The sequence below is a fragment of the Lepidochelys olivacea genome, assembly GCF_965140295.1.
Source record: "Lepidochelys olivacea isolate rLepOli2 genome assembly, chromosome: 14".
Lineage (NCBI taxonomy): Eukaryota > Metazoa > Chordata > Testudines > Cheloniidae > Lepidochelys > Lepidochelys olivacea.
Genome location: NC_140424.1, coordinates 9,904,340 through 9,928,761, shown reverse-complemented (window position 1 = coordinate 9,928,761; position 24,422 = coordinate 9,904,340). Strand labels below are relative to the sequence as shown.

Genomic DNA, 24,422 nt, shown 5'->3' with positions numbered 1-24,422 from the left:
TATACGGGACATGTAGATGGGACATGGTTTATTTTTAGCTTTGCTTTCTGTTCCTATGGTATTCTTCTGTGCTATGCAGGGTCTCATTCTGGACCCCAAAACTGGGGATAATGGGCAAATTGAATCCAGTTCAGATCATGTTTGTTTCAAGCTACTTTAGACCAGACATTCTCACACACTGAACCATGGATCTCCGGTGGTCTTGAAGAGCTGTCTGGTCACAAGATGATGGCTCCCTCTCATTTCCAGCTGCTAAAGTACATTAGAAGGAGCAAAACAAACAAAAAAACCCCAAACAAACCATGAAATACTATCCCAATATTACTTATCCAGGTAAGCAATAGATGTAGTTGCCACAGGACTGGCGTGGGGCCAGATCCAAAGGCATATAGAGGTCAGTGGAAAAACATCCGTTGATTTTAGGGTTGGATCCAGCATCCTTTGGGATAGTAAATGGAATGGGAGGTGATTTGTGTACTTCGAACACTCTCTCTATTAAGATCTGATTCACCCTATGTAGAAGTTCAGGCTGTTGGAAATGTAACTCCCTATGCTATGAGCTGGGTCAAAGGACGAATAGATGCTAAGTTGAAGCCCTCTCACTTCAGTTTCATTCTTGGATATGTTCCTGGTACCTGGTAACAAGGCAGCATGGTTCCAATGTGCAGCTTTGGTTACTAAAAACTGAATCCTGCAAAAATGGAAAAGTTGATCCCCACCAAATACCGATGCCTGGCTCAGGGATATGACTGACCTTGCAGCTAACCAACAACTGCATGCCACACAAAAGGGAAGGCCCAACACATTCAAAGCAATTTGGGCTGACTTCTTAGAGGTCTATGATTAACATAGATGCTGAAAATAGGTATGTCACTTTCCCTCCCTGCCTTTATCCTAACCCACTTTATTTATTTTGTGTATTGTGATGAATCTGGCATATTTGTTGTATTTGGAAAAATTAATTAAAAATTATAAATAAAAGTGAAGATGTTCAGAGAACCCCCTGCTTTTAGACCTCTAAAAAGGTGTAGGATGCCTAAAGGAAGCGGCATTCTTATAACTTTTCCACCAAGTTTCTTACAACAGTGAAGGTTATCTTTACACTTCTCAGAGTAGCAGCCGTGTTAGTCTGTATTTGCAAAAAGAAAAGGAGGACTTGTGGCACCTTAGAGACTAACCAATTTATTTGCGCATAAGCTGTAGCTCACGAAAACTTATGCTCAAATAAATTGGTTAGTCTCTAAGGTGCTACAAGTCCTCCTTTTCTTTACACTTCTCTAAGTGAGGTTAGCATCAGGTCCCGTAACATGCATTTTATTTCCAAGTCTGTGCATGGTGCAGTGTGAGGGCAAGGTGTTAGGAGGACATATGAGTTTCATATATCAGGAAAGAGATAGCATCCCCAGTAGGATACGCAGTTCAAGAGAAGTGATTTTCTAGGATTTTCGTATCCTCCTGGATTAGGAAACTGAACTGGAAGGTTGTTAACCTCAAAGCCTGGGTAATATGATATGCTCAAAAATTCCATTTGTCACTCTGTCCTCACTGTTTTTGTGCCGTGTGTTTTAAAAGCCTGAGTAATTTCTTGATGAACAGTATAAGACTTTGTATGCATTTCCATGGAGCTATTTGGATTTCTGGCAGCAATGCACATTTACCAAAGTTCATGAAGCAGTATTATGTTCTCTTAGAAGCCTATTTCCATCTTTAAACAAATCCATCCCTAATCTCTTCTCTTTGCACAGTACCCTCTGGCTGATCTCTTACTGTCAGGAGCTAATAAATAACGATTTGACAGAATAATAAAAAAAGATGATGCGAAGAATCCCCTACAGGGAAGAGTTTGCTTGTGACACACCTGAAATTAAAAATAGCACAGTGTTTTATTTAACATTCATATTGTGTTTGCACCCGGAGGCTGCAAGCAGCTTGGAGCACCATTGTGCTAGGTGCTTAGCACAGACTCATAGCACATAGCAGTTCGTGTCCCAAAGTCTTTTCAATCTGAAAGACAAGACACAAAGTGAGATAAACAAGTGGGCAGGGTAGAAAAAATTCCATGTTCTAGCACAGACTGGCTCTGGGCATAGCTCATAGCCCATCAGTACAGGCTGGCTTCGTGGCTCAGCTGGTCAAACAGCTGGCTACTGCATAGGAAGACTGAAGCATTGTGAGGATACAGCTTCACAGAACATCACTGAGCTGAGGCTGTTGGTTGGAGGGCCTGGGCAAAAAACAGCTGCCAGGAGCTGATCTGGGCAGATATAGTCAAGATCAAGGCAAGGGATCAAGGGATAAACACAGTAGATGGGTGGATGAAAACAAAAGAGCCTGATTTTATTCCCGCGTCAGAGCATCAGGCTTAACTTCACTAGATTTGATGGAGCTTCACTATGTCAAATTGGAGTGAAAGAAGAATCCGACCTAGTGACCCGCCTCAATATCATGAGTCATTTCCTTGGGGAAATAAAAGCCACCTGGCATATGCCTTTGGCTATGGTAGTGAAGGAGATCGCACGCCCTCCTGTTATCCCTACCAAAAATATTAGCATGTCAGCAAGCACAGGAGACGCCACACAACTTCTCAGTAACAGAACCCTCCGGAGAAGTGCTGAGATCTGCGTCTTTGTTCGCTTGTTATCCCCTTCCCCAGACAATGGTTGTAAGCAAGTCCAGTGATGGCATCTGTGAAAGAACCGTGGGTCTCATTTTGTTTTTTCTGCATCGTAGGGCGGTTGTCAGACTCTGAGGTGTCAAGAAAAAGCTTCTGAATTCTTAAGTGAGGAACCACAGGTTCTCGTCTGTGGAGCAGTTCTGTGCTTCCGAGTTGCACTTACAGATTGCAGGGAACAGCATTAAACTTGACCCGAGTTAATAACAAGAGATGTCAGCCTAGGACTGGAAAATGCCCTTTTTAGCAGTGCCCTCTTCATGAGCATTCCTCCTCCTGTGCTAAATGCTCCCTTCCTAGTGTGGAAGGGGAATTCAGCTCAGGTGGATAAGCACTAGTTAAATCACTATCTCCCTTCACAGGAGACGCTAGGAATAATACTAGTTTTCAGTTATGGCACCTCTGACTGACCAATCTCAGAGCATTTCAGAGACAAGAGTTAAGTAAGCATATGCTTCCCCCTCTGTGGAGAGGATGAACGAACAAACAACACGTGACAGATGTATAGTCATATTGCTTAATGAACTACTGGAAGGGGCTCAGATGCTACTGTGATGAGCATGGCATAAGAACTGTGACAAAGTTCCTGCTCTACCTTGGTGGGTCTTGCGCTTATTGGCGGATTTGCTCGCCTTGGAGCTTCACAGCAGCCCTCAGCTTGGCCGTTTTTCTGAACCCACAGTCCAGGTCGACTCTCCTGTGTCTGACCAGGAGTTGGGAGGATTTGGCGGGAACCCGGGCCCGCCCTCTACTCTGGGTTCCAGCCCAGGGCCCTGTGGAAATGCAGCTGTCTAGAGTGCCTCCTGGAACAGCTGTGCGACAGCTACAATTCCCTGGGCTACTTCCCCATGGCCTCCTCCCAACACCTTCTTTATCCTCACCATAGGACCTTCCTCCTGGTGTCTGATAATGCTTGTACACCTCAGTCCTCCAACAGTCCACATTCTCACTCTCAGCTCCTAGTGCCTCTTGCTCCCAGCTCCTCACACGCACACCACAAACTGAAGTGAGCTCCTTTTTAAAACCCAGGTGCCCTGATTAGCCTGCTTTAATTGATTCTAGCAGCTTCTTGATTGGCTGCAGGTGTTCTAATCAGCCTGTCTTAATTGTCTCCAGAAGGTTCCTGATTGTTCTGGAACCTTCCCTGTTACCTTACCCAGAGAAAAGGGACCTACTTAGCCTGGGGCTAATATATCTGCCTTCTATTACTCTCCTATAGCCATCTGGCCTGACCCTGTCACAGAATAAGTCATATATATATATATATATATATATAATACAGAATATATAATATATATAATACAGAATAAGTCTCATGTTAGCCCTGGGAGGTAGCTAAATATTGTCCTACCCATTTTATGGAAGGGAAAACTGAGACTCACAGAAGTATGTTTATTTGTACATGGTCCGTGTGAGTGACTGGTAAAAACTGGAATTCTTGAAGTTCTGTCTCCCAATCCCTGGCTCTAGTCCTTGGACAGCTCTACCTCCCTAGCAACATGGGTGCTGTCTCCCCCTAGTGGGGTTAATTTTGTTCCACCCTCCATATCCGATCCACCTGGAAGTCATAACATGTATACAGTAGTTCCAGACGCTGCCTCCTCCCTTGGTGTGTGTAAAAAACATGTCTGCAGTCCCTCCGATGCCAGCTAGAAAGTGCTGCAGAGCGTTGCTCTCTGAATGGGATACAGAGCAACTCGGAATACTTAAACCACTTGACTATCATTGCATTTCAGAAGGTTAACAGGCACGAGGTCAGTTGCTGTGCAGAATTTCTGCAGTGCTTCCTGTTTCCACAATTCAGCTGCATTCTCCATCTGTTGACCAGCTGAGATCAGGTCATATTTTCACATGGCATCAATAACACATGAGCACCAACAGCTTCCCCTTTCCTTCAGATGCGTTTACCATCTACTGTGCCTCCGAACCCACTTCTCCATATCTGTAGCTACATAATTCACTGGCACATTTCATTAGCTCAGCTCTAATGCAGCAAAGTCCTGCTTTTCCTTTGGGCTTTTCCCCCATCTGGACTGAGGCACAGGGGATCAATTTTGCCACTGCTTTAAGCAGCTGCATCTCCATTTGCTGCTAGGACCTGATGCAAAGCCCACTGGAGTCAAAGAAAGGACTCTCATTGCCTGCAGTGGGTTTTGGGTGAGGCCCTTAATGGAGTGTCACTTACACCAGCAATGAATTTGGTCCATGGAGGTCAAGTAGCTTACCCAAATTAGAGCCCAGTACCAAGGCTTGGCTTCCAGCAGGTTATTCAGAATGTCTCTGTGATAGGTCGCCCCCAGGGTGCCACTTGGAACTGGGGTACCACTGAGACTGCCTGACCCACCAGCCTGGGGTCCCTTCACACTGTATTGCTGAGGCAAGCCAGCCAAGCCCTCCCTCAGGCTTCAGACTGCACTTTACCAGCACACACACAGGTAGGGACACTCCCAGCTGCAGCTTTATGCACACAAGCTGAGATCAGCTCTGTATGGGGAGACTCAACTAAGGAATTGCCCAGTACTCAAGTGCATACCCCCCTCTAGAGGATAGACCCCAAATTGTACCATCTTGTGCTGCACAGAGACTTGTATAGCGTAAGCTCTTTACATTTGCTCCCTCCCTCAATGTGGAGAAAGAGATGCAACGGCTTTTTGCCCCCCAGCTATGAATTCCACACACTGGGTTTTAGACAAAACAAAAACAAGTTTATTAACTACAAAAGATAGATTTTATGTTATTATAAGGGATAGCAAACAGATCAAAGCAGATTACGAAGCAAATAAAACAAACATGCAATCTAAGCTTAAGATACTAAAGAAACTGATTACAAGTAGTAATTTCTCACCCTAAATGTTGTCTTAGGCAGATTGTAAGATTCTTGAAGGCCAGCTGCACTTACCTGCAGCTTAAAACTTCAGATATTTCATTTACAGGCTAGACAACCTTCCAGCCTGGGCTCAGTCCTTCTCCCCTCGTTTAGTCTTCGTTTCTTAGCTGTTTATAGCAGTCATCTTGGGCGGGGATCCAGTGAAGACCGAACGAACCTAGATGATGTCACTCCCGCCTCATATGGGGGGAACTCTTTGTTTCCAAACTTAGTTCCCACGCCAGTCAGTGGAAAAACACTGGTATTCCCAGATGGAGTCCAGTACCAGGTGACTTAGTCACATGCCTCTGTAACCATAACTCAGAGGTTGTTTGCAGCGTCCCCAGGAAGACTTCTCTGTGGGTGATAAACATCTTCTGAGATGTTCTCTATTGTTCTCTCTAATGGCTCTTCCCACAGCAAGCCATCTAGATTGCATTCTGTCTGGTGGGCGTTCCCTAGATGTAAACACACTTGTAATTGATACATAGTCAATATTCCTAACTTCAGATGCAAAAATGATACATACCAACAAATAGGATAAATATTCAGTAAATCATAACCCCTCCAGTGATATCTCACATGCCTTATCTTGCACAAAATACATCATAATTATGCCATACTCATATCATAGCAATATCTCTATGAAGAATATGAGGGTGTAGTGTCACATTGTCCCATTAAGGTTGAAATTAACATAGTAGTTTTCAGTCACAGAACTCCTACAAACAAGCCAACATCGAAGTGTAAAGCCTGCTGCTACAGCTCCGAGAGAATACTTACGCTTGAATTTGAAATTCAAAGCAACCTGCCAGTTATCAGTGGAGCTATGTGCCTGACCTCTTCGTGCCTGCTTTTTGATCAGACAGCAGATGACAAATTCATGATGCAGTTTGCAGTGACAAAAATCACATCATTTACGGTACACAGTCTCCAAAGTGGGCAAAATGTCAAGGCCTCACCTGCAGATTCATCCTGATTCCTACACGCTGGCCACCTCCGGCTCTCAGGGGTGCACATGGATGTTGGAGATTCCAGTGGAGTCCCTGGCATTTATTGCTGGGACATGGAAGTGTGCCCAGGCCTTATGATGCCATACACAATGTGGCATTGCAAGTGGACATGTGCAGTGAAGATCTGGGGGTGTGGTTATATCATCTGGGGATCCTATATCTCTTCACGGGCACCTGTGTTGAGACCTAATGCTACACTTGTTCCCCAGATTTCCATAGCTTGTGCTTTAGATCATTTACTCTTTTTCTTTCTGTTGTGATTGGGGCATATCATCAGTTTTCCCTTCTCTTGGAAACCTTCCGTCTAGTCTTCCTTAATGGTCTCCAAAGGTATGTACTCCGTGTTCACCATATGATCATATGTACACGTGCTGTCACCCCTCAAACTCTTCTTCCCAAGACTGGGAGAGGATTGTGGAGAGTGGTGGTGAGGAACCAGAGGTCACCCACTGAATTTTGGGCCTTGAGCCAAACAGGTTGGCAGAAGCCCCCGATTGTCTTGAACTGGCCTTGGGTGAAATATTCGTGAGTTTTGAGTTTACAGGAAAAAGTTGGAGGCAGTTAGAGAAAACGAGTTAAAAAATACAAGCTGGCAGGATCCCTATAGCAAAGCAAAGGTAGAAATTCTGTAGACAGAATGTTAGCTGACAGCTCCACTGCTTTAGGCAGACAAACTCTAGAGAACAAAGTAATTTTCAGGTAGCAAAATCATAATCAACAGAAGGAACAGTGCATTCGATTTTCCTGCCTTGTGGCTTTTAAAGGAGAAAAAAAGTGAAAGGTACAAGATATTCTTATTTAATCAGATAACTTATTGACACAAATTCATTAGCTGAATTTTTTTTAGTAAAAAAGGGAAGCAAAAGAAATGGGGGTCGGCGTATGAACGGGTATAGAGAGAGGGAGAGCTGGGACACAGCCCCTCCCGCCAACAGAGGGGACAAGGAGAGGCAGCACAGCCAGAAGGGAAGAGGCGGGACCAGAGTCTCTCCGCTTCTGGCCACACTGCTCTCCCCACAACCTCCGAAGCAGCTGCAGCTCCGGGGTTGGCAGGTTGCAGCCGCACCACCCGGCCCGCCTGCTGAAGCATGCTGCAGCCATGCCGCCTGCCCAGCCCGCCGGAGCAGATCCAGCCAGGCCAGAGACATCCTCCCCTGGCCCGCCCCAGCTAAGGTGGGAAGGGATGGGCTTACTCCCCTGACCCCCAGCTTCTCCCCCCCCACCCCCTCCCCCCGCCAAAATTTCCCCACCAGTTGCTGTCCCGGCCTGTCAGGGTAATCAGCTGATGGGCTGAGACATTTTGTTTACTTAGGTTTACCTCCATGCCTGCGGACACTCAAGGTAAACAAACTGTCTCGGCCTGCCAGCAGCTTATCCCAGGAGCCAAAGTTTGCCGACCCCTGAATTATAGGGTCGGTTTATGAACGGGTCATAAAAATTTCCATTTTTACTTATCAATCTTGGGGGAGGAGGGTGGGCTTATAAACGGATCGGCTTATGATCGAGTATATATGGTATGTCTAAGCAGCCACTTTATCTGGCTTTGCACAGCCTGGATTCTAACTGCATCTGAATTTTGTAACTGCATTTCAAACAGCTAATGTTTTAAGTAATCTATGGTCTTTGCGCCAAGAGAGAAAAAAGCCAGTCTGTTCAAATTTAAGAGAACATAATTCTGCAGTTCCCTTTTATAAATAATGCAAGAACCTTTCGAACTCCATCCCACAATATTTACATATTTAATCTCATTTTCCAGCATTTTTAGACTTGGTCACAAATACTCCAGATGCATGAGATCCTGTCTGCATGTTAATGGAATCACCTGCGGGATAGCTTGACCTTTAGTAGGAAGGTTTGTTTTCCTTTCTTGTGGCTCATAAGTGTTCTCAGTCAACATTATAGGAGTGAGACACATTCACAGATGCCTGCAGCATAGATGGTGACATTGCCAAGGTTATAATGGCTTATTTCGGGTAGCATCTTGTGACTACAGCCCAGATCCTGCAACTGCCTGTGAGCAGATGGATTCCTGAGCCTGCATGGAACTTCGCTGATGGAAGTCAAATCAGTTGCAGCCAAAGCTTACAGACCTTCTTCGTAACAAAACCTCCCATGCCTTGTTTTTAAGAAGATCATTTGCAGTCCATGGGGCTCTGTGAGTTTGTGTTCCTGGAGACAATTGCAGGATCAGGGCCTCAGTCAGAAAATCCTCGCTGAAATAAACACTGTAACCTTGGTGGGTCAATATCCGATGATGATATTTTTCATTAAATGGAAGGAGGTTAACAATTCTCTGTAACCCATTCTAGTGGACTGGCAAGTGAGGCTATAAGGGTATGTCACAGGGTGACACTGGCGCTTTAAGAGGGAGGAGGGCCAGTGCACTTGTACCATGTCAGCTGACCCATATTAGGCTTAAAAAGAGGGCACCCTAGGTTAGGGAAAGAAAGCGAGACCCAGTGAGAGTGACCTTGTGAGTCAAGCTTGGAAGAAAGACTAGAATCCCCTGGGAGGGGAGGCAGTGAGAGCCTGAGATGCAAAGGGGGAAGAAAAACCCCAGGAGTAATAGCCCAGGAGGAGCTAAGAACTGCCAGGGCGGGAAGGTGGGGGTATGTTTTGCCTATGTTTGAGAAATAAAGCTGCCTAAAAGACTGTGGGCCTGGTCCTGTATCCTTTGCAAGCTGGGAAGAAGCCCTGCCTTGTTACAGGGCTCTTATGATCAGGACAGGGACCGTTAAAAAGGCATCTTCAGTGGTTTCCCATTTCAGATAGGATCAGTTTTACACATGCGTCAAAGGAGACTTTTCTGATTGCCACCAGCCCAGCGTCTGGTGTCTGGAAACCAATCTATGTCCTTTCTGCTTCCTAATGTCCACCTTCACAACAACCAGCAGCAACAACAGCTCAGGGATCTGAGCCTCGCCGGTGATTTTGCTGCCTGCAAGATAGCGTATCGTTTTCCCTCGCACCGGGCTGTATTGGCTGTGCAGTGTGGACAAGAGAAAAGAAAATCTTATTTGGTGATTAAAATGTGCAAATCTGATGTGGAAGATCAACAGGAAGCAGATACAGAAGGATGGTCTGGTGGCTGGGCAGCAGACACAGTGTGTGACTTAAGCTCGTAATTGAAACTTTCTGTGCCTCAGTGTCTTCAATTTCAAAGTGACAACCTATCTTTTTGTACAGGCAACAATCAGATAAATTGTACAGTCCTAACCACTGCCAGGGACCACTACCTCCTGGCCCTAAGGCTGTGAGAAGAGACAGCTGGAGGGAACAAGCGTGTTACTTCATAAATATCTCAGAAGGAAGGCTCTGAAGCCACAGGGGAGAGCAAGTTCCAGAACTGAGGACCCCTCCCAACTGAGCTCCACTCTGCTCTGGGGAACATAAAGCAGGGGCTGTCAGAGGGACATGGCAGCAGCAAGAGGAGATAGTAGACTGACAGAGCAGGTCCATCAGCTTGAGTTGTACCTGGAGGAGCTACTAATCAAGTTAGTCAGGGCAGCGGCCTTCTTTGCAGTAGGCGCTGCAGAAACTCATAACGAAAAGGTGGGCATCTCTAGGTGTGACCACAATACAAGTAATGTTTATTGATTTATCTGGGGGCAGATAGTGAACACTTTCCTCGTATTGGTGAGCAGTTACTCCCAGGAGTAGTTCCGTGGACTTCGCTGAGGTTACTTGCATACGTGCTCTGCGGTGGAAATCAGAAGCTCGTGATCTGGTCCTTATTTAGCAGTCTGTGTTTGGTGTCCACCTCCATGGCCTGAGATCCGTGCAGCTCAGTTACAGGCTCCCCTGCTGGCTGATTAAATCCTCCGCTGCCTGCTATTAATAAGAAGATCGTTCCAACGCCTGGCCACACTGATAACGCATAGCCAGGCTTTGCTGCCCCTGAGGCTGCAGCCATGTGCCAGAAAGTGAACTATCCCCTGGAGGATGGAGGAAAAAAACACATTCCTCTTGGATTCCCAGGCAGAGCAGCAGATTGTGATTAATTCCCTCCTCCCCATACACCCTGGAAACTGCCTTTGATCAGTGACCTGCTGTGTTTCTAATGCTGTCTGGGTTCCGGTTCCCTCGGATCAGATTTAGGAACTCATTTTTGTGAGTCGGTGGGGAGTCTGGCTGAGGGCCAGACCTTGCCACAGGCTCATTCATGGAGCCCTCTGTGCTCACTCTGGGCTTCACTGCTGCAGAGGCCAGTCAGAATAAGGAGTGGGGCTGTGACAGGCAGCATTTACCAGTGGTATTGTGCAGTGGTTAGGTACCCGGGTCACAACTCTCCCTCTGTCTCTATCACCCCCTGCCGGTGGTCCCAAGAGAGAAATCTCTGACGAGGGTCTCCTCCCTGCTCCTTCCTCCGGGCCTGTGTAGCCGTCTTTTGCAGGCCCCTTCCTTGCAGTAAGGACTTCTGCTGTGCTCTTGCTCAGGTGCTCTCAAGACAGGTCTGTCCTCCTATCCTGTCTGGCTCTCTTTTAAGCTCCTTCTCCAGCTGGAGCAGGTGCTGCAGGTGTGGTGTCCCCTGGACCCAGATCTTCTTCTTAACCCCTTGTATCTCAGTGTGGGGTTTATATTTTCATCATGGGCGCCTACCGTTAGTGGCAGCGATGTTGTTCCTATGTGGCTGCCCATCCTCAGGGTGGAACTCGGAGTCTGCCTCAGCTGCTGTGTGTGGCAGCCCTGGGACTGGGGATGGTGTGAGTTCGGGGGGAACTTTTCTGATGGCCCAGTGAGTGCCTGCCCCGCTTGCTGACAGATAGGGAGACCGAATGGACAGTGGCAGGGGAGGGAGGCAGAGATAGCTCTGGGCTAATAGATAGCTCTGAAGCATGCCTGTTAGCCAGCCTGTTAGATGCAACCGGGCCCTGGGGGTAAAGAACCTACCCATGGCCAGGAGAGCTGAAGTGGGGGAGGGAGAGGAGAGAGATTCCCTCATACCTCCCCCCAGCCTAAGTATGTGCTTAAGGACTCACAGCCTCCCCTCTTCCCCCTAGCAGGAGCTGTGCAGGGGATGCCATTCGCTCTTTAGAGCTGCAGTAATCTCTGTCACCCAAGCCACGGGAGGATGAGACTCTGTATCGTGTATCTCAGAGAGGGAGGGAGCTCATCTGTGGGAGAACCAGCTCTGTGGCTCCCTCCTGAAGAACAGGAACAGAGCCCCTCAGTTCTGCAACAGACCCAGCAAGGAGCCTGCTTATGGCAGTGTCAACACCGATCAGGGCTGGCTTTGAGGTTGGGGGAGGAGGTTTTATTAAATCAATGTCCTAGGCCGTGATGCTTGCTAGCAAGAACTGCACAACTCCAGAACATCTGTCTATTTGTATTAACATCCTGCTTCCCCCTGCAGGTCAAGGTTAAACGCCAGTGTGACAGCCACCATTTTGGCTGACATTGAGGATTGAACTGAGGATCTCCAGTACTAAAATCACAAGCTGGCCTGGTTTGTGCTAAAGAGCCAACCCCTTCTTGCTAGGGCTGCAACAGACTTGTATGTTCTGTGAATTGGGCACACGCTCACCAGTCTAGCACCAGAAAGAGAAGGAAGAGAGCAGAAAAATTCAGCCCCAGGCTTTGTAGTCCAGGCTAGTCCACAAGCTGCAAGGATCTATCTGGCTAATAAACTCTACAGCAGAGGTCCATGTTCTCAGACAGAGGACATCAATCTTTTCCACTTTGGGAAACAAACTGGAGAAAATGAAAGTTCTTTCCTTAGTGTTTCACTTACTTGGGTGGATGGGTGATTATCCTCCCCATATAAATTTAGATCTCAGTTGCAATAACATTTCACCTTAGCCAACACACACTACTTTATTGTGTATCTTAGCAAGACTGGCGGCTCTATAGACACAAAGTGATGTTTGCCACATGCTGCTTTCTGAAATGTAAGAGCAGTGTGAAAGCATGCTGAGGGCTACTTACAGCAATGGAAAGGCTGTAAAGAAAGAAAAGAAGAAGGGAAAAAAACCCATCCAAACTCAGTGCATAGGAGAGGGTTCTGTGATGAAAAACAACACATATAGTGAGGTATGTTACTGAGCAGAGATTAGTGACACAACTAGTGCAACCTACAATGAGTCTGGATATCTTATTGAACGTAATGCTCTGGGTCAAACTGAAGTTGATGTGGGAATCAATGGATAAAGGTCTCTGGCTTGTGCTATGCAGGAGATCAGACTAGATGATCACAGTGGTTCCTTCTTGCCTTAAAATGTATGAGACTGAAGCCAAGAATTCTCAACCTCTTATTTTCAACCCAATTCTCCACCCCTTATTCACTATTGTGGGGAAAACTCACAAGACTACTCCTATGAAAAGTCACTATTGTTAGTACAGGCTTCACAATCCAGCCTTGCATATGGATTTAATGTATGAGAAGTCTCCTGACTAAATCCCCCCACATATAGAAAGCAGTAGCAAATAACAGAGTGGGGAATGGATGAGTCAAAAGACTGGACATTTGGAGCCTTTTGCCTCGAAGTTTCTGCCCATGTTGACACTGACCAAAAGTTGTTTCCATCAGAAGGCTGATGGCTTATGTGGATTGAGTTGTTTTGTTCCAGTGTCCACCCCCTCCAACCATAGTTGGCATCTGTTGGCATCCTTGTTGACAGACTTTGCGGAAAAGCAAGGGTGAAATCCTGGCCCCACTGAATTGAGTGGAGAAACTCCCAATGACGTCGGTGGGATCAGGATTTCACCTGAGCATTTACATTGTTCTTAAACCTAATAAACATTTGGCCACTTTTAAATATGGTTAAAATTGTTCTCCCTTGTTCCTTTGCATCAATGGGGGTGTTGGGCTAAGTGTCCTGTTAAGTCACCCCGAATTCTCAGGCTTTCTTCAGAACCACTAGACCTTGTATTTCAATTCAAGGTAGCCTCAAAAACTTGGGAGGGCAGACGGCATTTTGGTTTTGGACTAGCCCTAGTCGTTTTAACTTTTTCAAATAGGTTTTCTAGCAAAGCATGAAAAAATGCCACCGACATCATAGAGGCTTCTTGAAAAGGGATAAACTTTTTGTTCTCTTATGTATCTATTTTAGGTAATCTAAATGATGCTAAACAAAGGTCTCACCTTTAACAAAGACATACAAAATGGCATCTATGGAATCAGTCTGTTCCATATAGGTAGTCTATAGTTTCTGGGTCAGATCCTCAACCAGCAAGGTGAGTCTTTCTGTCCATGATGGCTTTGTAGAAGATCTTGTGTTTAAAGCATTGGACTAGGAGAAGTGAGTTTTCTTCCCACATCTGCCACAGACGTTCTGTGTGAGGTTGATAAGACCTTTGATCTTTCTTTGCCTTAGTTTTCCCAGCTGTAAAATGGAGATGATATGACTTCACATTAATGTTTATCAAGAGCTTTGAGATGTGTCTTGGGTACTTGTACGGTGACCCTGTCCACCCTGGATGGAAGGCTCTGAGCAAAGTGTTACCACTTCTCTCTCTGTACTGACTTTTATCCTGACACTGAATAAAAAACTCAACATGTTTAATGATGCCTCCTCAGCATAATTGCTTAATGACCCACAAGAATCAACATCCCATTGATTCAGCAAGGGCTTGACTCAGCTCTTTCAGTGCCAATGTGTCCTCCCAGAGGGCTGGTGCGGGAGGCTCAACTCCGTATTGCCCAGATATGCAGGGGGATAAGGAAAGCTTTCACCCGCCAACTCTGGGTCTAGGGCCAGCACAGTCTGCTCATTTCACTCGTGCATGAACAGGCTGTCTCACCCACTTGGTTAATGGCACTGAAAGGCTTCTGCTTTTTTATTTGATAGGATAACACTGTCTCTGAATAGATGGTGTGGTTGGGAACAAAAAGGATACAATGTTATGCAGCCTGGTTATTGGACTGACAGACCCTTAACCTTTTCAAGGGTAATAAATAATTATTGTAGTCTCAACAGCCTTTTGCTGTTTCAGAGAGACTGATTAATTGCTGGCAGTGTGCTGTCAGAGGAGAAAGGGGTTAGGAGACTGTTTCTCTACAAAGCTAGGCAGGAGAAGGTTTAATATGGTTGATGTACACAGCAGAAAGGATTTGGGTTCGTGTTGGTAGCACGGTTCATTTTGATGGTACTGGCTAGCTGCTCAGCTACAATCTCAGTAACACCTTCCTTTTATCAGTCTGAAAGTCATCGGAATATGAATTGTGCTCATTTAAAAACTAATGCACGCCTCCCCCCCTCAAACATCCGTTCATGAGTGTATTATGCAGCAGCGCCTAGAGGTCCCAACAGTGCAAGGCACTCTAAAAACTCACAGTAGGGGCAGTCTCTGCACCAAAGAGCTTCTAATCTAAATAGACCCCATATAGAAATGGTGGGCAAATGGAAGTGTGGCATTATCCCTATTTTATAGGTGGGGGACTGAGACAGAGAGAGATGAACTGACTTGTCCAAGGTCATATGGGGGGCGGGGTTTGTTAGGACCAGGAATTGAACCAGATCCCCGCCGTGTCCCAAGTCAGAGCCTTTTCTATAAGACCATCCTTATGTTAGCTGAGGGTTAGGCACAAGTTGTCACTTTTACATTTCCATGCGGTCACTGCAGAAGGAAATGCTGTGGGCCCATTACCCCAGTCAGTGTAACTTCAGAGTGGCTTATGGAAGTCGACGGCATTGCTCTGGATTCAACACCAACGTAAGTGAGGGCTGAGTTTGGCCACATGGAATTCGCATTCCCTTTCTAGCGCAATGTACCTTTAATCCCACCCATCCTCTCTTTTCCTCTGAGTTCAGTATAGAAAGAGGTTCTGGAACTTTCCATAAGCAGAGAACCACCTATGCTCAGGCCAGAGAAGGAGAAAAGGGGACATTATAAATCAGGCTCCAATGGGCGTCTTCCTCAATATGACAAACCTTGTATGTACTGTAAAACAAACCCGTTAAGCTACAGAGTTAGCAGTTGGTGAAGCTAGGGGGAAAATACAGTGAATTAAAACAGTCTAGGGCGAGCATTGCACTGCACAGTACAAACACCCTGAAATTCCACTTGTCCTAATGTCCAGCAGAGTTCACCCCGGTGAGGAAATCCAGGACAAGCAGGATTTTGCAGCCACAGGACTGTACAAGAGTCCTTCCTCCCACAGACTCTCCTATTTTACATTCCAGGGGTCAGATTTACCTTTGGGTTAGCCTGATTTTTTTGCTGGTGTAATTTCATTAAAACCATTGGAATTAGTCTGGTGTCAAACTGGACTAACACAGTGGTGGATCAGGGCCCAGGTGTGCCCTCTGCACTAAACACAGCAGGTGTGCCGATGAGCCCCAGCGGAGTGGGTGTGTTTCCATGTGTCCCACTGTATCTTTGAGATTGGCACTGTCTTGCTTTGCTCACCCATCCAGTGCTACTTATAAGAGTGATGCTATCTTAGGGTTTCATACTGCCACCTGTCACCAAAGTATCTGAAGGCCTTCCACATAAATTCAATAGTAATAGCAAAGTTCTTAGGGTTAGGGAACATTGAATGGCTGGTGCTTTGATGGCATTCTTGGAATTGTACCACCTCCTGGAGCAGAAAGGTGGCTAGAACTGAGCTATGTGACTGGGTTGGTACATTGGGATATGCACACTGGCCATGGGTAAATCCTGCTGGTCCCTCCAAAAATTGTTATGTTAAAATGAGAGAAGTGAAAAATAAATTTGTCTCCTGTTCAGGAGAACTGGAGCCATAAGTGGAACAACATCCTCCCATCCTCAACCATCAGCTGAAAACCAGATCTTGGAAAGGGAGGGTGGAATTATGTGAATTGATGTGGAGAAAAATGCTGTATGACAGTCCTAGAGATTCAAAACTTCTTTCTGTCTGGAGGGTGTGTTCAAGTAGATGGAGACCTAGGTACATCAGACATGTCTGTGTGTATTTATGCAGAGATTTTATTATAACTGCATACACAAATGTAGCCTCAGCAGATCTAAATTAACACAGCCCCATTGACCCTTGGTTTACACCAGCTGAGGACCAAGTCCGTGGTGGTTAAAGTTCTTGATATGACTCGTATGTATGTATGTATGTTTGCCAGTTTGTCTCCCTCTATTTTGTAAATTTACTTGCTTTATAAATAAAATCTAAATTAGAATCTGTGAACTTAAATACAAAGTGGACCTGGAGACTGAAACAATTTGCTTGGGGATAATTTCATTTCCTGTTAAAGCTTTGCTTCATAGTAAATACTAATGCACTTTTGTAGCCAGTCACAATGCACACACCTGGGCTTAACACATTCGTATGTGATTTGATTCAGAATTGTAATTAGGTGTTGTCAGTAGAGTGGCAAATAAAACCATTGGATCATTGAGAGGCTTTCAGGAATAAACTTATGGTGCCAGTGTTATATAGGGACCACAATCAGATTATTGTTATTATTGTATTATTAAACTGGGCACAAGCATCCCAACTGGTTACAGGAATTGGTAAGTTAAAACCAAGAACACAATTTCCTGCCTTTTAGCAAGACACCCAAAAGGAAATGAAATTTGCCTAACTGACCCTGTGAGCATTTGAAATAGTGTTTACTTATATTGCAATGCTGTGGGTTTGCTGTTTGTCAGGGAAAGCCATGCACCAGTCTTATAACCTTAAAGTCTAATGTCTTCCTAGATATTTGTCTCCTGTATGCATCAGGCCAGATTCTCAGTGTGTGAACATCAGTGTAACTCCCTTGAAGTCAATGGAGCTATGCTGATTGACACCAGCTGAGGATCCAACCGCAGATTTGTACTACTTCACTGAACAGAAAGCATTGCATCTGTTTAGAATCTTGATGCCATGACCCCTGATGGCCTAGTTGAGTCTGATTACATCGCTTTAAATATATCCAGAAACAGGGCCCGAAGAATAGGTTTGGTGCTCCATTTTCTTTAGCTTTCTGTAATGTCTGTGACATTCTCTGACCGTGACCCAGTTGTTTTCTTCTGTTGATGGTAGTTTGTATTTAATAAGTCTCAGGAAGGAATTGTAATCAGTCTCCTACTTCATTAAAGCTGCATTTCTGTTGAAAGTAGGCATATGTTTTGTGGCTATAGGGTCAGATCCTTAGCTGGTGTAAATCAGCATAGCTACATTGACTTCCACTGTTGCCAGCTCTAGTGATTTTATTGTGAATCTCACAGTATTTGGTCATTTTCTTAAATGGTCACTCCTGGAGTCTCATTACTTTGTGCAAATCTCGGCTTTTATTAAAAAATGTTTTTAGCCCTCATGGGTGTGGGGGAAAAGCGTGAAAACATAAACCAAAATCCAGAGGTTGTAAAAAAAAACCTCAACATTGATTGTTCCTGAGAACTCTCGTGATTTTTAAGCCAATCTTCTTATTCAGACTTGTGAGTTCTGACCATGTACGGGTTGGAATAGTGCACTGCTGTGCTGACTGACACCAGCTGAGGATCTGGACTATGGTCTGGAGTGGATCTGAGCAATGGAACATGCATTAATAGAAATGATATGGGAAGCACGAGGTAAAAGTTTCCAAGGCTTCTCTTGAGATACTCATTGATAGGGATGCAGTCATAGCTGACAAGTCTCAGCAAACCGGTGGAGCAATGAAAAGGCTGTTCTCTGAGTCCAGAGCATAGATAATATGATAATGGCATGCCCCAGGGCTATCTTTGCTCTTGAAGGAGTCTCCCCTGTCTTCGGGAGGCTCACTGGTTCATAAATACTAGCTTCACCATCACTCCACTGAAAATGGAATGGTGCTGAAACAGAATGTGCTAATTTGGTATAGGCCATCAGCAAGGGAAGTCCTTTGAAGTCATCTTCACAGGGCATTGTACCTTCACATGTACTTTGAGTGACACCCCACACATTCAGACTTCTGCCTGCCCAATCTCTAAAACACATCCATGTTTTAAAATGTTTTGGACATGGAGTAGAATTTCTCAGCAAGCCGGAAGCCACCATGCTCCAGATCCCATGCTGGGTGAAGAAAGGAGAAGAAGGAGTTTGCAGCTTTCCTGCTATTTGGTTGGTCTAGAACAGTGATTCTCAAACTTTTGTACTGGTGACCCCTTTCACATAGCAAGTCTCTGAGTGCGACACCCCCCCACCCCCTTATAAAGTAAAAATACTTTTTTATATATTTAACACCATTATAAATGCTGGAGGCAAAGCGGGGTTTGGGGTGGAGACTTACAGCACACAACCCCCCACATAATAACCTCATGGCCCCCTGAGGGGTCCCAACCCCCAGTTTGAGAACCCCTGGTCTAGAAGAACCTAGGCCATTCATTAAAGAGACTAGACAACTTGCCCACGGTCACACAGGACATCTGTGGCATAACAGAGCCCAGGTCTGCTGACTCCCATCCTTTGCCTCAAGCAAAAGACCCTTCTTGCCATCAGAGATGAAGATAAAGGGTAAAAAAAATTAAAGTACCAAAGTCCCCAAGCCTCTTTTGCAAATGAGACATATGCTCCTAAGTCAGTTCAGTGCTTTTGAAAATTTTACGCTTTATCTGCATCTGTGACCTCTTGTCACAGTGCTCCATACGCAATTATACATTGGCTATCCTGCTGGTCAGGTCTGCGGTGTGTACCATTCTATTTCCTTTGCATGTGGGTGCATGATGTGTTTATATCCTGCTGGATCTATGCTACCAGAGTACCTGGTAATGTAAAGGCATTCCGTTGCTTGCATTCTTCATGGTACCCCCTCTTCCTTTCATATATAACACTTACCCTCACTGGCTGTGACAGAGGCATGCCAAAGCTGTAAATTATGTTGGTTTGGGGACATAACATTCCATCGTATCAGGCAGCTTCACGCCATTCAGCAGTAAATCTGAGCTGATTTATGTCAGCATAATGCATATGGCTTCCTTCAACGAGCTGATCTGTGACAAGCTTGTTAGATCAGAGATGTGTGCGTGATGCCAATTACAGAGGGACCGAGTGTGTCTCCAGCTTGACATTATGTAGCCATAGGAGGTTGAGCAAAATATTGCCTGTTGTTATGTTGTGCACGGATTCTGCTTGAGCTCTTATTTATGTCTCGTGCACCAAGAGCTGTATTTCATGCACGTATGGTATGTGATTTCCTTGAACACCTACACATAAACCCCCATCCCCAATTAGAGCCACTGTACATCCTGGGCCAGCCACACAGGATTTGTTCTTTGACTTGGATGAATGTATAATCTGAGCAGCCATCCATGTATTAACAGGCAGGGCTGGGGGGGAAGCGTTCCCACAGCTCTTAGAATGTACAATGTGAGTCATGTCTTTCAACGGTCCAGAATAAAACACGAGGAGAGAGATTACAGGTGGGAAAGGATGATACCTGAAATCTGTATCTGAAGAGAGATCAAAGTCACCCATCAGGGGTTTGAGTAAAACCATCAAGCAGAGATTTGGAAGGAATGCTGTTTTCCACCTCCGTGTACTGCCGTCCCCCACACGCTGGAGAGTTACTGCACTGGTGGCTCTGACCCCATAATTCACTAGAATACACAATCAGAATACAGAGAAATTAGGCCACCAGGGAAGTTTACTTCCATGCATTTATTTGGGTTCCTTGGAGTTTCCTATTTGGCCTTGTTTGTAAGTAACATTAATTTTGACTTTGTTTTAACCTTATTGCTCTTTGTTTAATTATTTGCTTTCTGAATACTACTATTACTTAGCTGTTAGATTGTGTTTTCTATCCCTTGATCTCAAAGTATGTATGTATCCTTACAATTTCCATTTTATAGGGAAACCAAGGCACAGGACAGTAAATGAGTTCATACAGCAAGTCAGAGCTGGAAATAGAATCCAGGTCTTCTGAGTACCAGTTGGACAGCCTGTCCATGAGACCATGCTGTCTTTGTTTTTCTATAGCACTTCTTAATTTGGTAATCTCAGAGCAGTTAATACACCTCAGTTAGTTAATCCCTGCACCATCCCAGTGAGGTAGTAGATTATTATTGTGTATCCCCATTTTACAGGTGGGTAAACTGAGGCATGGAAGGCAAATGTGGGTAGCCCAGTGTGCATCAAAGCATGGGATGGACTAAGTGACCAAGTAAGTAAACTGAGGCATGAAAAGGTTAGTGAGGATACATAGATATCATCCACTGTGATCAGCATCCAGGAGTCCTGCATCCAGGAGTCCTGACTCCCAGAGAACAGCTGTAACCACAAGACTACTGTCTCCCATGATGTAATATCAAAGAGGTTTGTGTAAGGATGACTGCCTCTAACAGAATCTCCCTTGATGTGTGCTGTCCATGGTTCTGGCCAAATGCTGCATTTTGCCATTAGACTGACAGCACATCATTATCAGCTCTCCAAAGGTTTTCGCAATAAGAGAACTTCTGTAAGATTTCTCCCTAAACTCACTGCATGCTGCAGAATTCATCCTACAGCTCTTTACTTGTCATGTCTGCATGAGGGGAGCTGCAGGTGATTTTTTAAAAAGAAGGAGGGGAAAGGGAAGGATTTAGCCTCTGGATCAAATTGTTCCATTCTCCCCTACTCAACACCAAGCATTCTGCACCATAAATAGATTCTTAAATCCACATTGCTGTTTTCCCAGATTCATTCATGGTTGATCCATTTGACAGTATCAAAATAATGTATCCAACCCATAGGAAAATACCCTTACCCCAATTAAGTCAGTATTTTATCCAGTAATAAGCAATTCTATGGCATGCATCACCATAGTATCTTACGTACCTTTTCTCCATATGCCAGCAGGAAGTTCTGGTTTTTGTTCCCCGTTCTGCAGCAGATTTTCAGTGAAACTGTGGGCAACTCACTTAACTTCTCTGTGCCTCATGTTCATCATCTACAGAATGAGGATAATGCCTTGTAAAGCACTGGGCGACTGGGGATTGTATGTGTGCTAAGTATTGTTATAGCAAATATGCAGCAGATATAAATACAGTTTTATGGGGGGTGGGTTTAAAGATTTTAAATAATACATGTAAAAGGTGTTTATATATTTAATATAATTGCAGGGTTTCTTTAACTGCAATTAACTGGGAATGTATGGTTTGTATAGATATGGTATGTAGAACAGGTCTAACACATCTATCATTACTACATTTTTACTAAAGTGTATTTAAAACAGTACAAAACCTGTTCACATGTCTGACTAACATCTAACTTAATCTGTCAACCCAAGAAATTTAGCACTATTCAGGGTAGTATCTAAGGATCTGAGTCAACAAAGTTCTTAGGCATCTGCTTAAAATTAAACAAGCACTTTTGTACTTTACTGAACCAGGGCCTAGGTGCTGTTGTATGTACCGTTGCTGAGTCTTCAGGCTGATTGGAAGTGCATACTGAATGCCAGGGCATGAGACTGAGCACTAGGGAGCGGAAAGTGGCAATTCATCAAAGTTTTAGCTATTGCTTATCTAAGCACCTTAATTAGATTTCGTTGTTCTAAATAAGAGCTTACTGGAGGGACCCATCGCATTTGTTACAAGGATGCTGGGTGGAGAAATAATCTCAAGAGCTGTCAGCTGGTGTTTTGGCTCTGGTTGCTCCATCTGGGTCCCAGCTGGAGGTGTGGTTCATGAGAACATTACTCCATATGCACACTTCCACAGGCTACTTCTTCTACATGTTTGACTCTGCTGTTCCAGTGGTCCTTGGAAACTGACAGCATGTGATGTAAGCACCCCGGCATCATGATTTCGAAAACCATATTTTGTGTATAGGATACACTGGCAAACTGAACGGCCCCAGCAGTAGACTGAAATGCTGAAACCCTGTTGGTTTTACAGCACTGCCAGGCTTTCATTAGGATGGAGAATATTCCCATTGATCATAACCCATCTAAACAAAATGGTCTGGGTATACTGGATGGATAGAATAGAAGTGAGGAGGTTTCATGGTCAGACATTAGTGCACCCTCTAGAGGGCCTTAAAGCATTCCGCAGGGTTTTGCTAGCACGTGAGAAACCAAAAAATTGAGAAACTGGGTCACCAGGATTCATTCATTTGCTGTGTGTATTGTCAGCTGGGCTTTGATTGCTGTTCATACCGGCATGTTTAAGCTTGCATTCTGTCCTTCCGAATATTGTAATATCCTGCATTCCTGCTCTCATTGCTCCTTACAATCTTATAATAAATCTTAATATAATATATAGTATACATTGATGTAATAATTGGTCGTATTTATATTGTAGTTGCACCCTAGAGGATCAGACCAAAGTCAGACCCCCATTGTGTTAGGCATTATGTGCATACAAGTAGTGAGAGAGAGCTCTGGTCCCAAAGAGTTTACAATCTACATAGGTTAAAGGGTAAACAGGCACAGAGAGGTGAAGTGACTTTTGCCTATCATCACAAAGCAGGTCAGTGGCTGAGCTGAGAATAGAATAGAAGAGTCCTCTGACTCCCACTCCAGTGCCCTATCCACTGGACAACTGCCTCTACCTGTGCTCTATAGGAGCTGGAATTAGGGCACCCCCTGTCTCAAAGTGATTTCCATCATATACAGAGTTTATAGTTTGGTTCAATGGCTCTCAGCACCCCCACTATACAAACTGTTCCAACGCCCCTGCTTTGCTCTCTTCCCCTCCCCCCACTTAACTGCTTTTTTGCTTTCTTTTCCCACGCTTGGTTTTGTACCTTCTTTTGATCCACTGCGTAGATTCACCAAATTCCCTCCCTCTTCTTCCTCCAATCTCGCCTGAAAAATCCTTCAACCCTTCCTCAATGTGAAATATCTCCCTCAATATACATGCAAATTTACTGCAGTACACCCAGTGTGATCCCCTTTGGTGGGTGATAATTTACATCAGAAATGCTAAACCACGAAACTGAGATTATAGAAAATAATACGGCACTAAACAAATTAATCTCATATTAAGCTTCTTTCACTTTTAATGTTCTTGGGTCTCTCATATACAGTCTCTCCTATATTTTATGGAAAGTCACAAAGTTTTGGTTTTATATCTACGTAGATAAGTATTTTTACCTTGTACTGATTTTAGTTGCGTACTGCAGATATTTTTGAAACTGGTGTTTTCTCCATAAGAGCGTGACCAAGATAGAAGCAACACATAGTAAACTTTGTATATTCTTTTCTAGGTGGAAAAATTGGCTAAATACTTGGACCCAAATGACCTGGGAAGAATCAACTTCAAGGATTTCTGTCATGGAGTTTTTGCTATCAAAGGTAAGTAAGTATTGTAATGCAGCTTTTTATAAAATACCCAGTTTAACTCAATAATGTTTTCTTAGGGCATGGGGCGTCAGAAGATTTGATACTTACTAGGATAGATGCTGGTGAATTGTACTTTGCTCTTCTGTCTCACAGAAGTATAATCAATAAGATGCTGATCTTGCAAAGAGTTAGGCACATGCTTAACTTAAAGCACATGATGTGTCCCATTAAAGTCAACCATCAAATTAAGCATGTGCATGAGTCTTTGTAAAACTGGGTCCTTATTTCTTTAAACCACCTGCATATTTAGACAGTCCACAGGATAAGGAGCTCAGTCTAAACGTGAATGAATTCACATGTGTAAAACTTTGACTGTACCTGAAAAGCATCAGATTATCAAGGTCACTGGGAATTTTCCATGATCTGTAACTTCAGTCCATACTGGGTTAATAACCTTTACTCATGAATGGACTTTTCCTATACAGTTTCTCCAGTGTAAGAGACGTTCTCAACTAACAGCTGTAGATATTTATATTTGAATTATGTTTGAGTTCTCTACGTTCCACAGACAGTTTTCTCAGGCAAAAGAGCTGTGGAGGCTTTGGTTAAAAATTCATAGAGCCGTATGAACGCAGTGAACAGTATTCTATGAAAGTTTACAGAATGTTTGATGCTATTTGGGGTGATTTTGTGCTAATCCATAGATTTCACTTTTATATAAATTTTTTTTTAAAATGAACCGAAAACCTACAAAAATT

At 44.4% G+C, this 24,422-nt stretch overlaps 1 protein-coding gene across 2 annotated transcripts in view; it reads left to right on the top strand.

Moving 5' to 3' along the window:
• RAB11FIP4 (RAB11 family interacting protein 4) overlaps positions 1-24,422 on the top strand; it is a 196,731-nt gene that overhangs the window by 50,744 nt on the left and 121,565 nt on the right. For both annotated transcript variants that reach the window (XM_084648385.1, XM_084648384.1), the window contains one exon: positions 23,589-23,676. In XM_084648385.1, the coding sequence (XP_084504511.1) occupies positions 23,589-23,676 (88 nt within the window). The remainder of the gene's footprint in view (positions 1-23,588; positions 23,677-24,422) is intronic.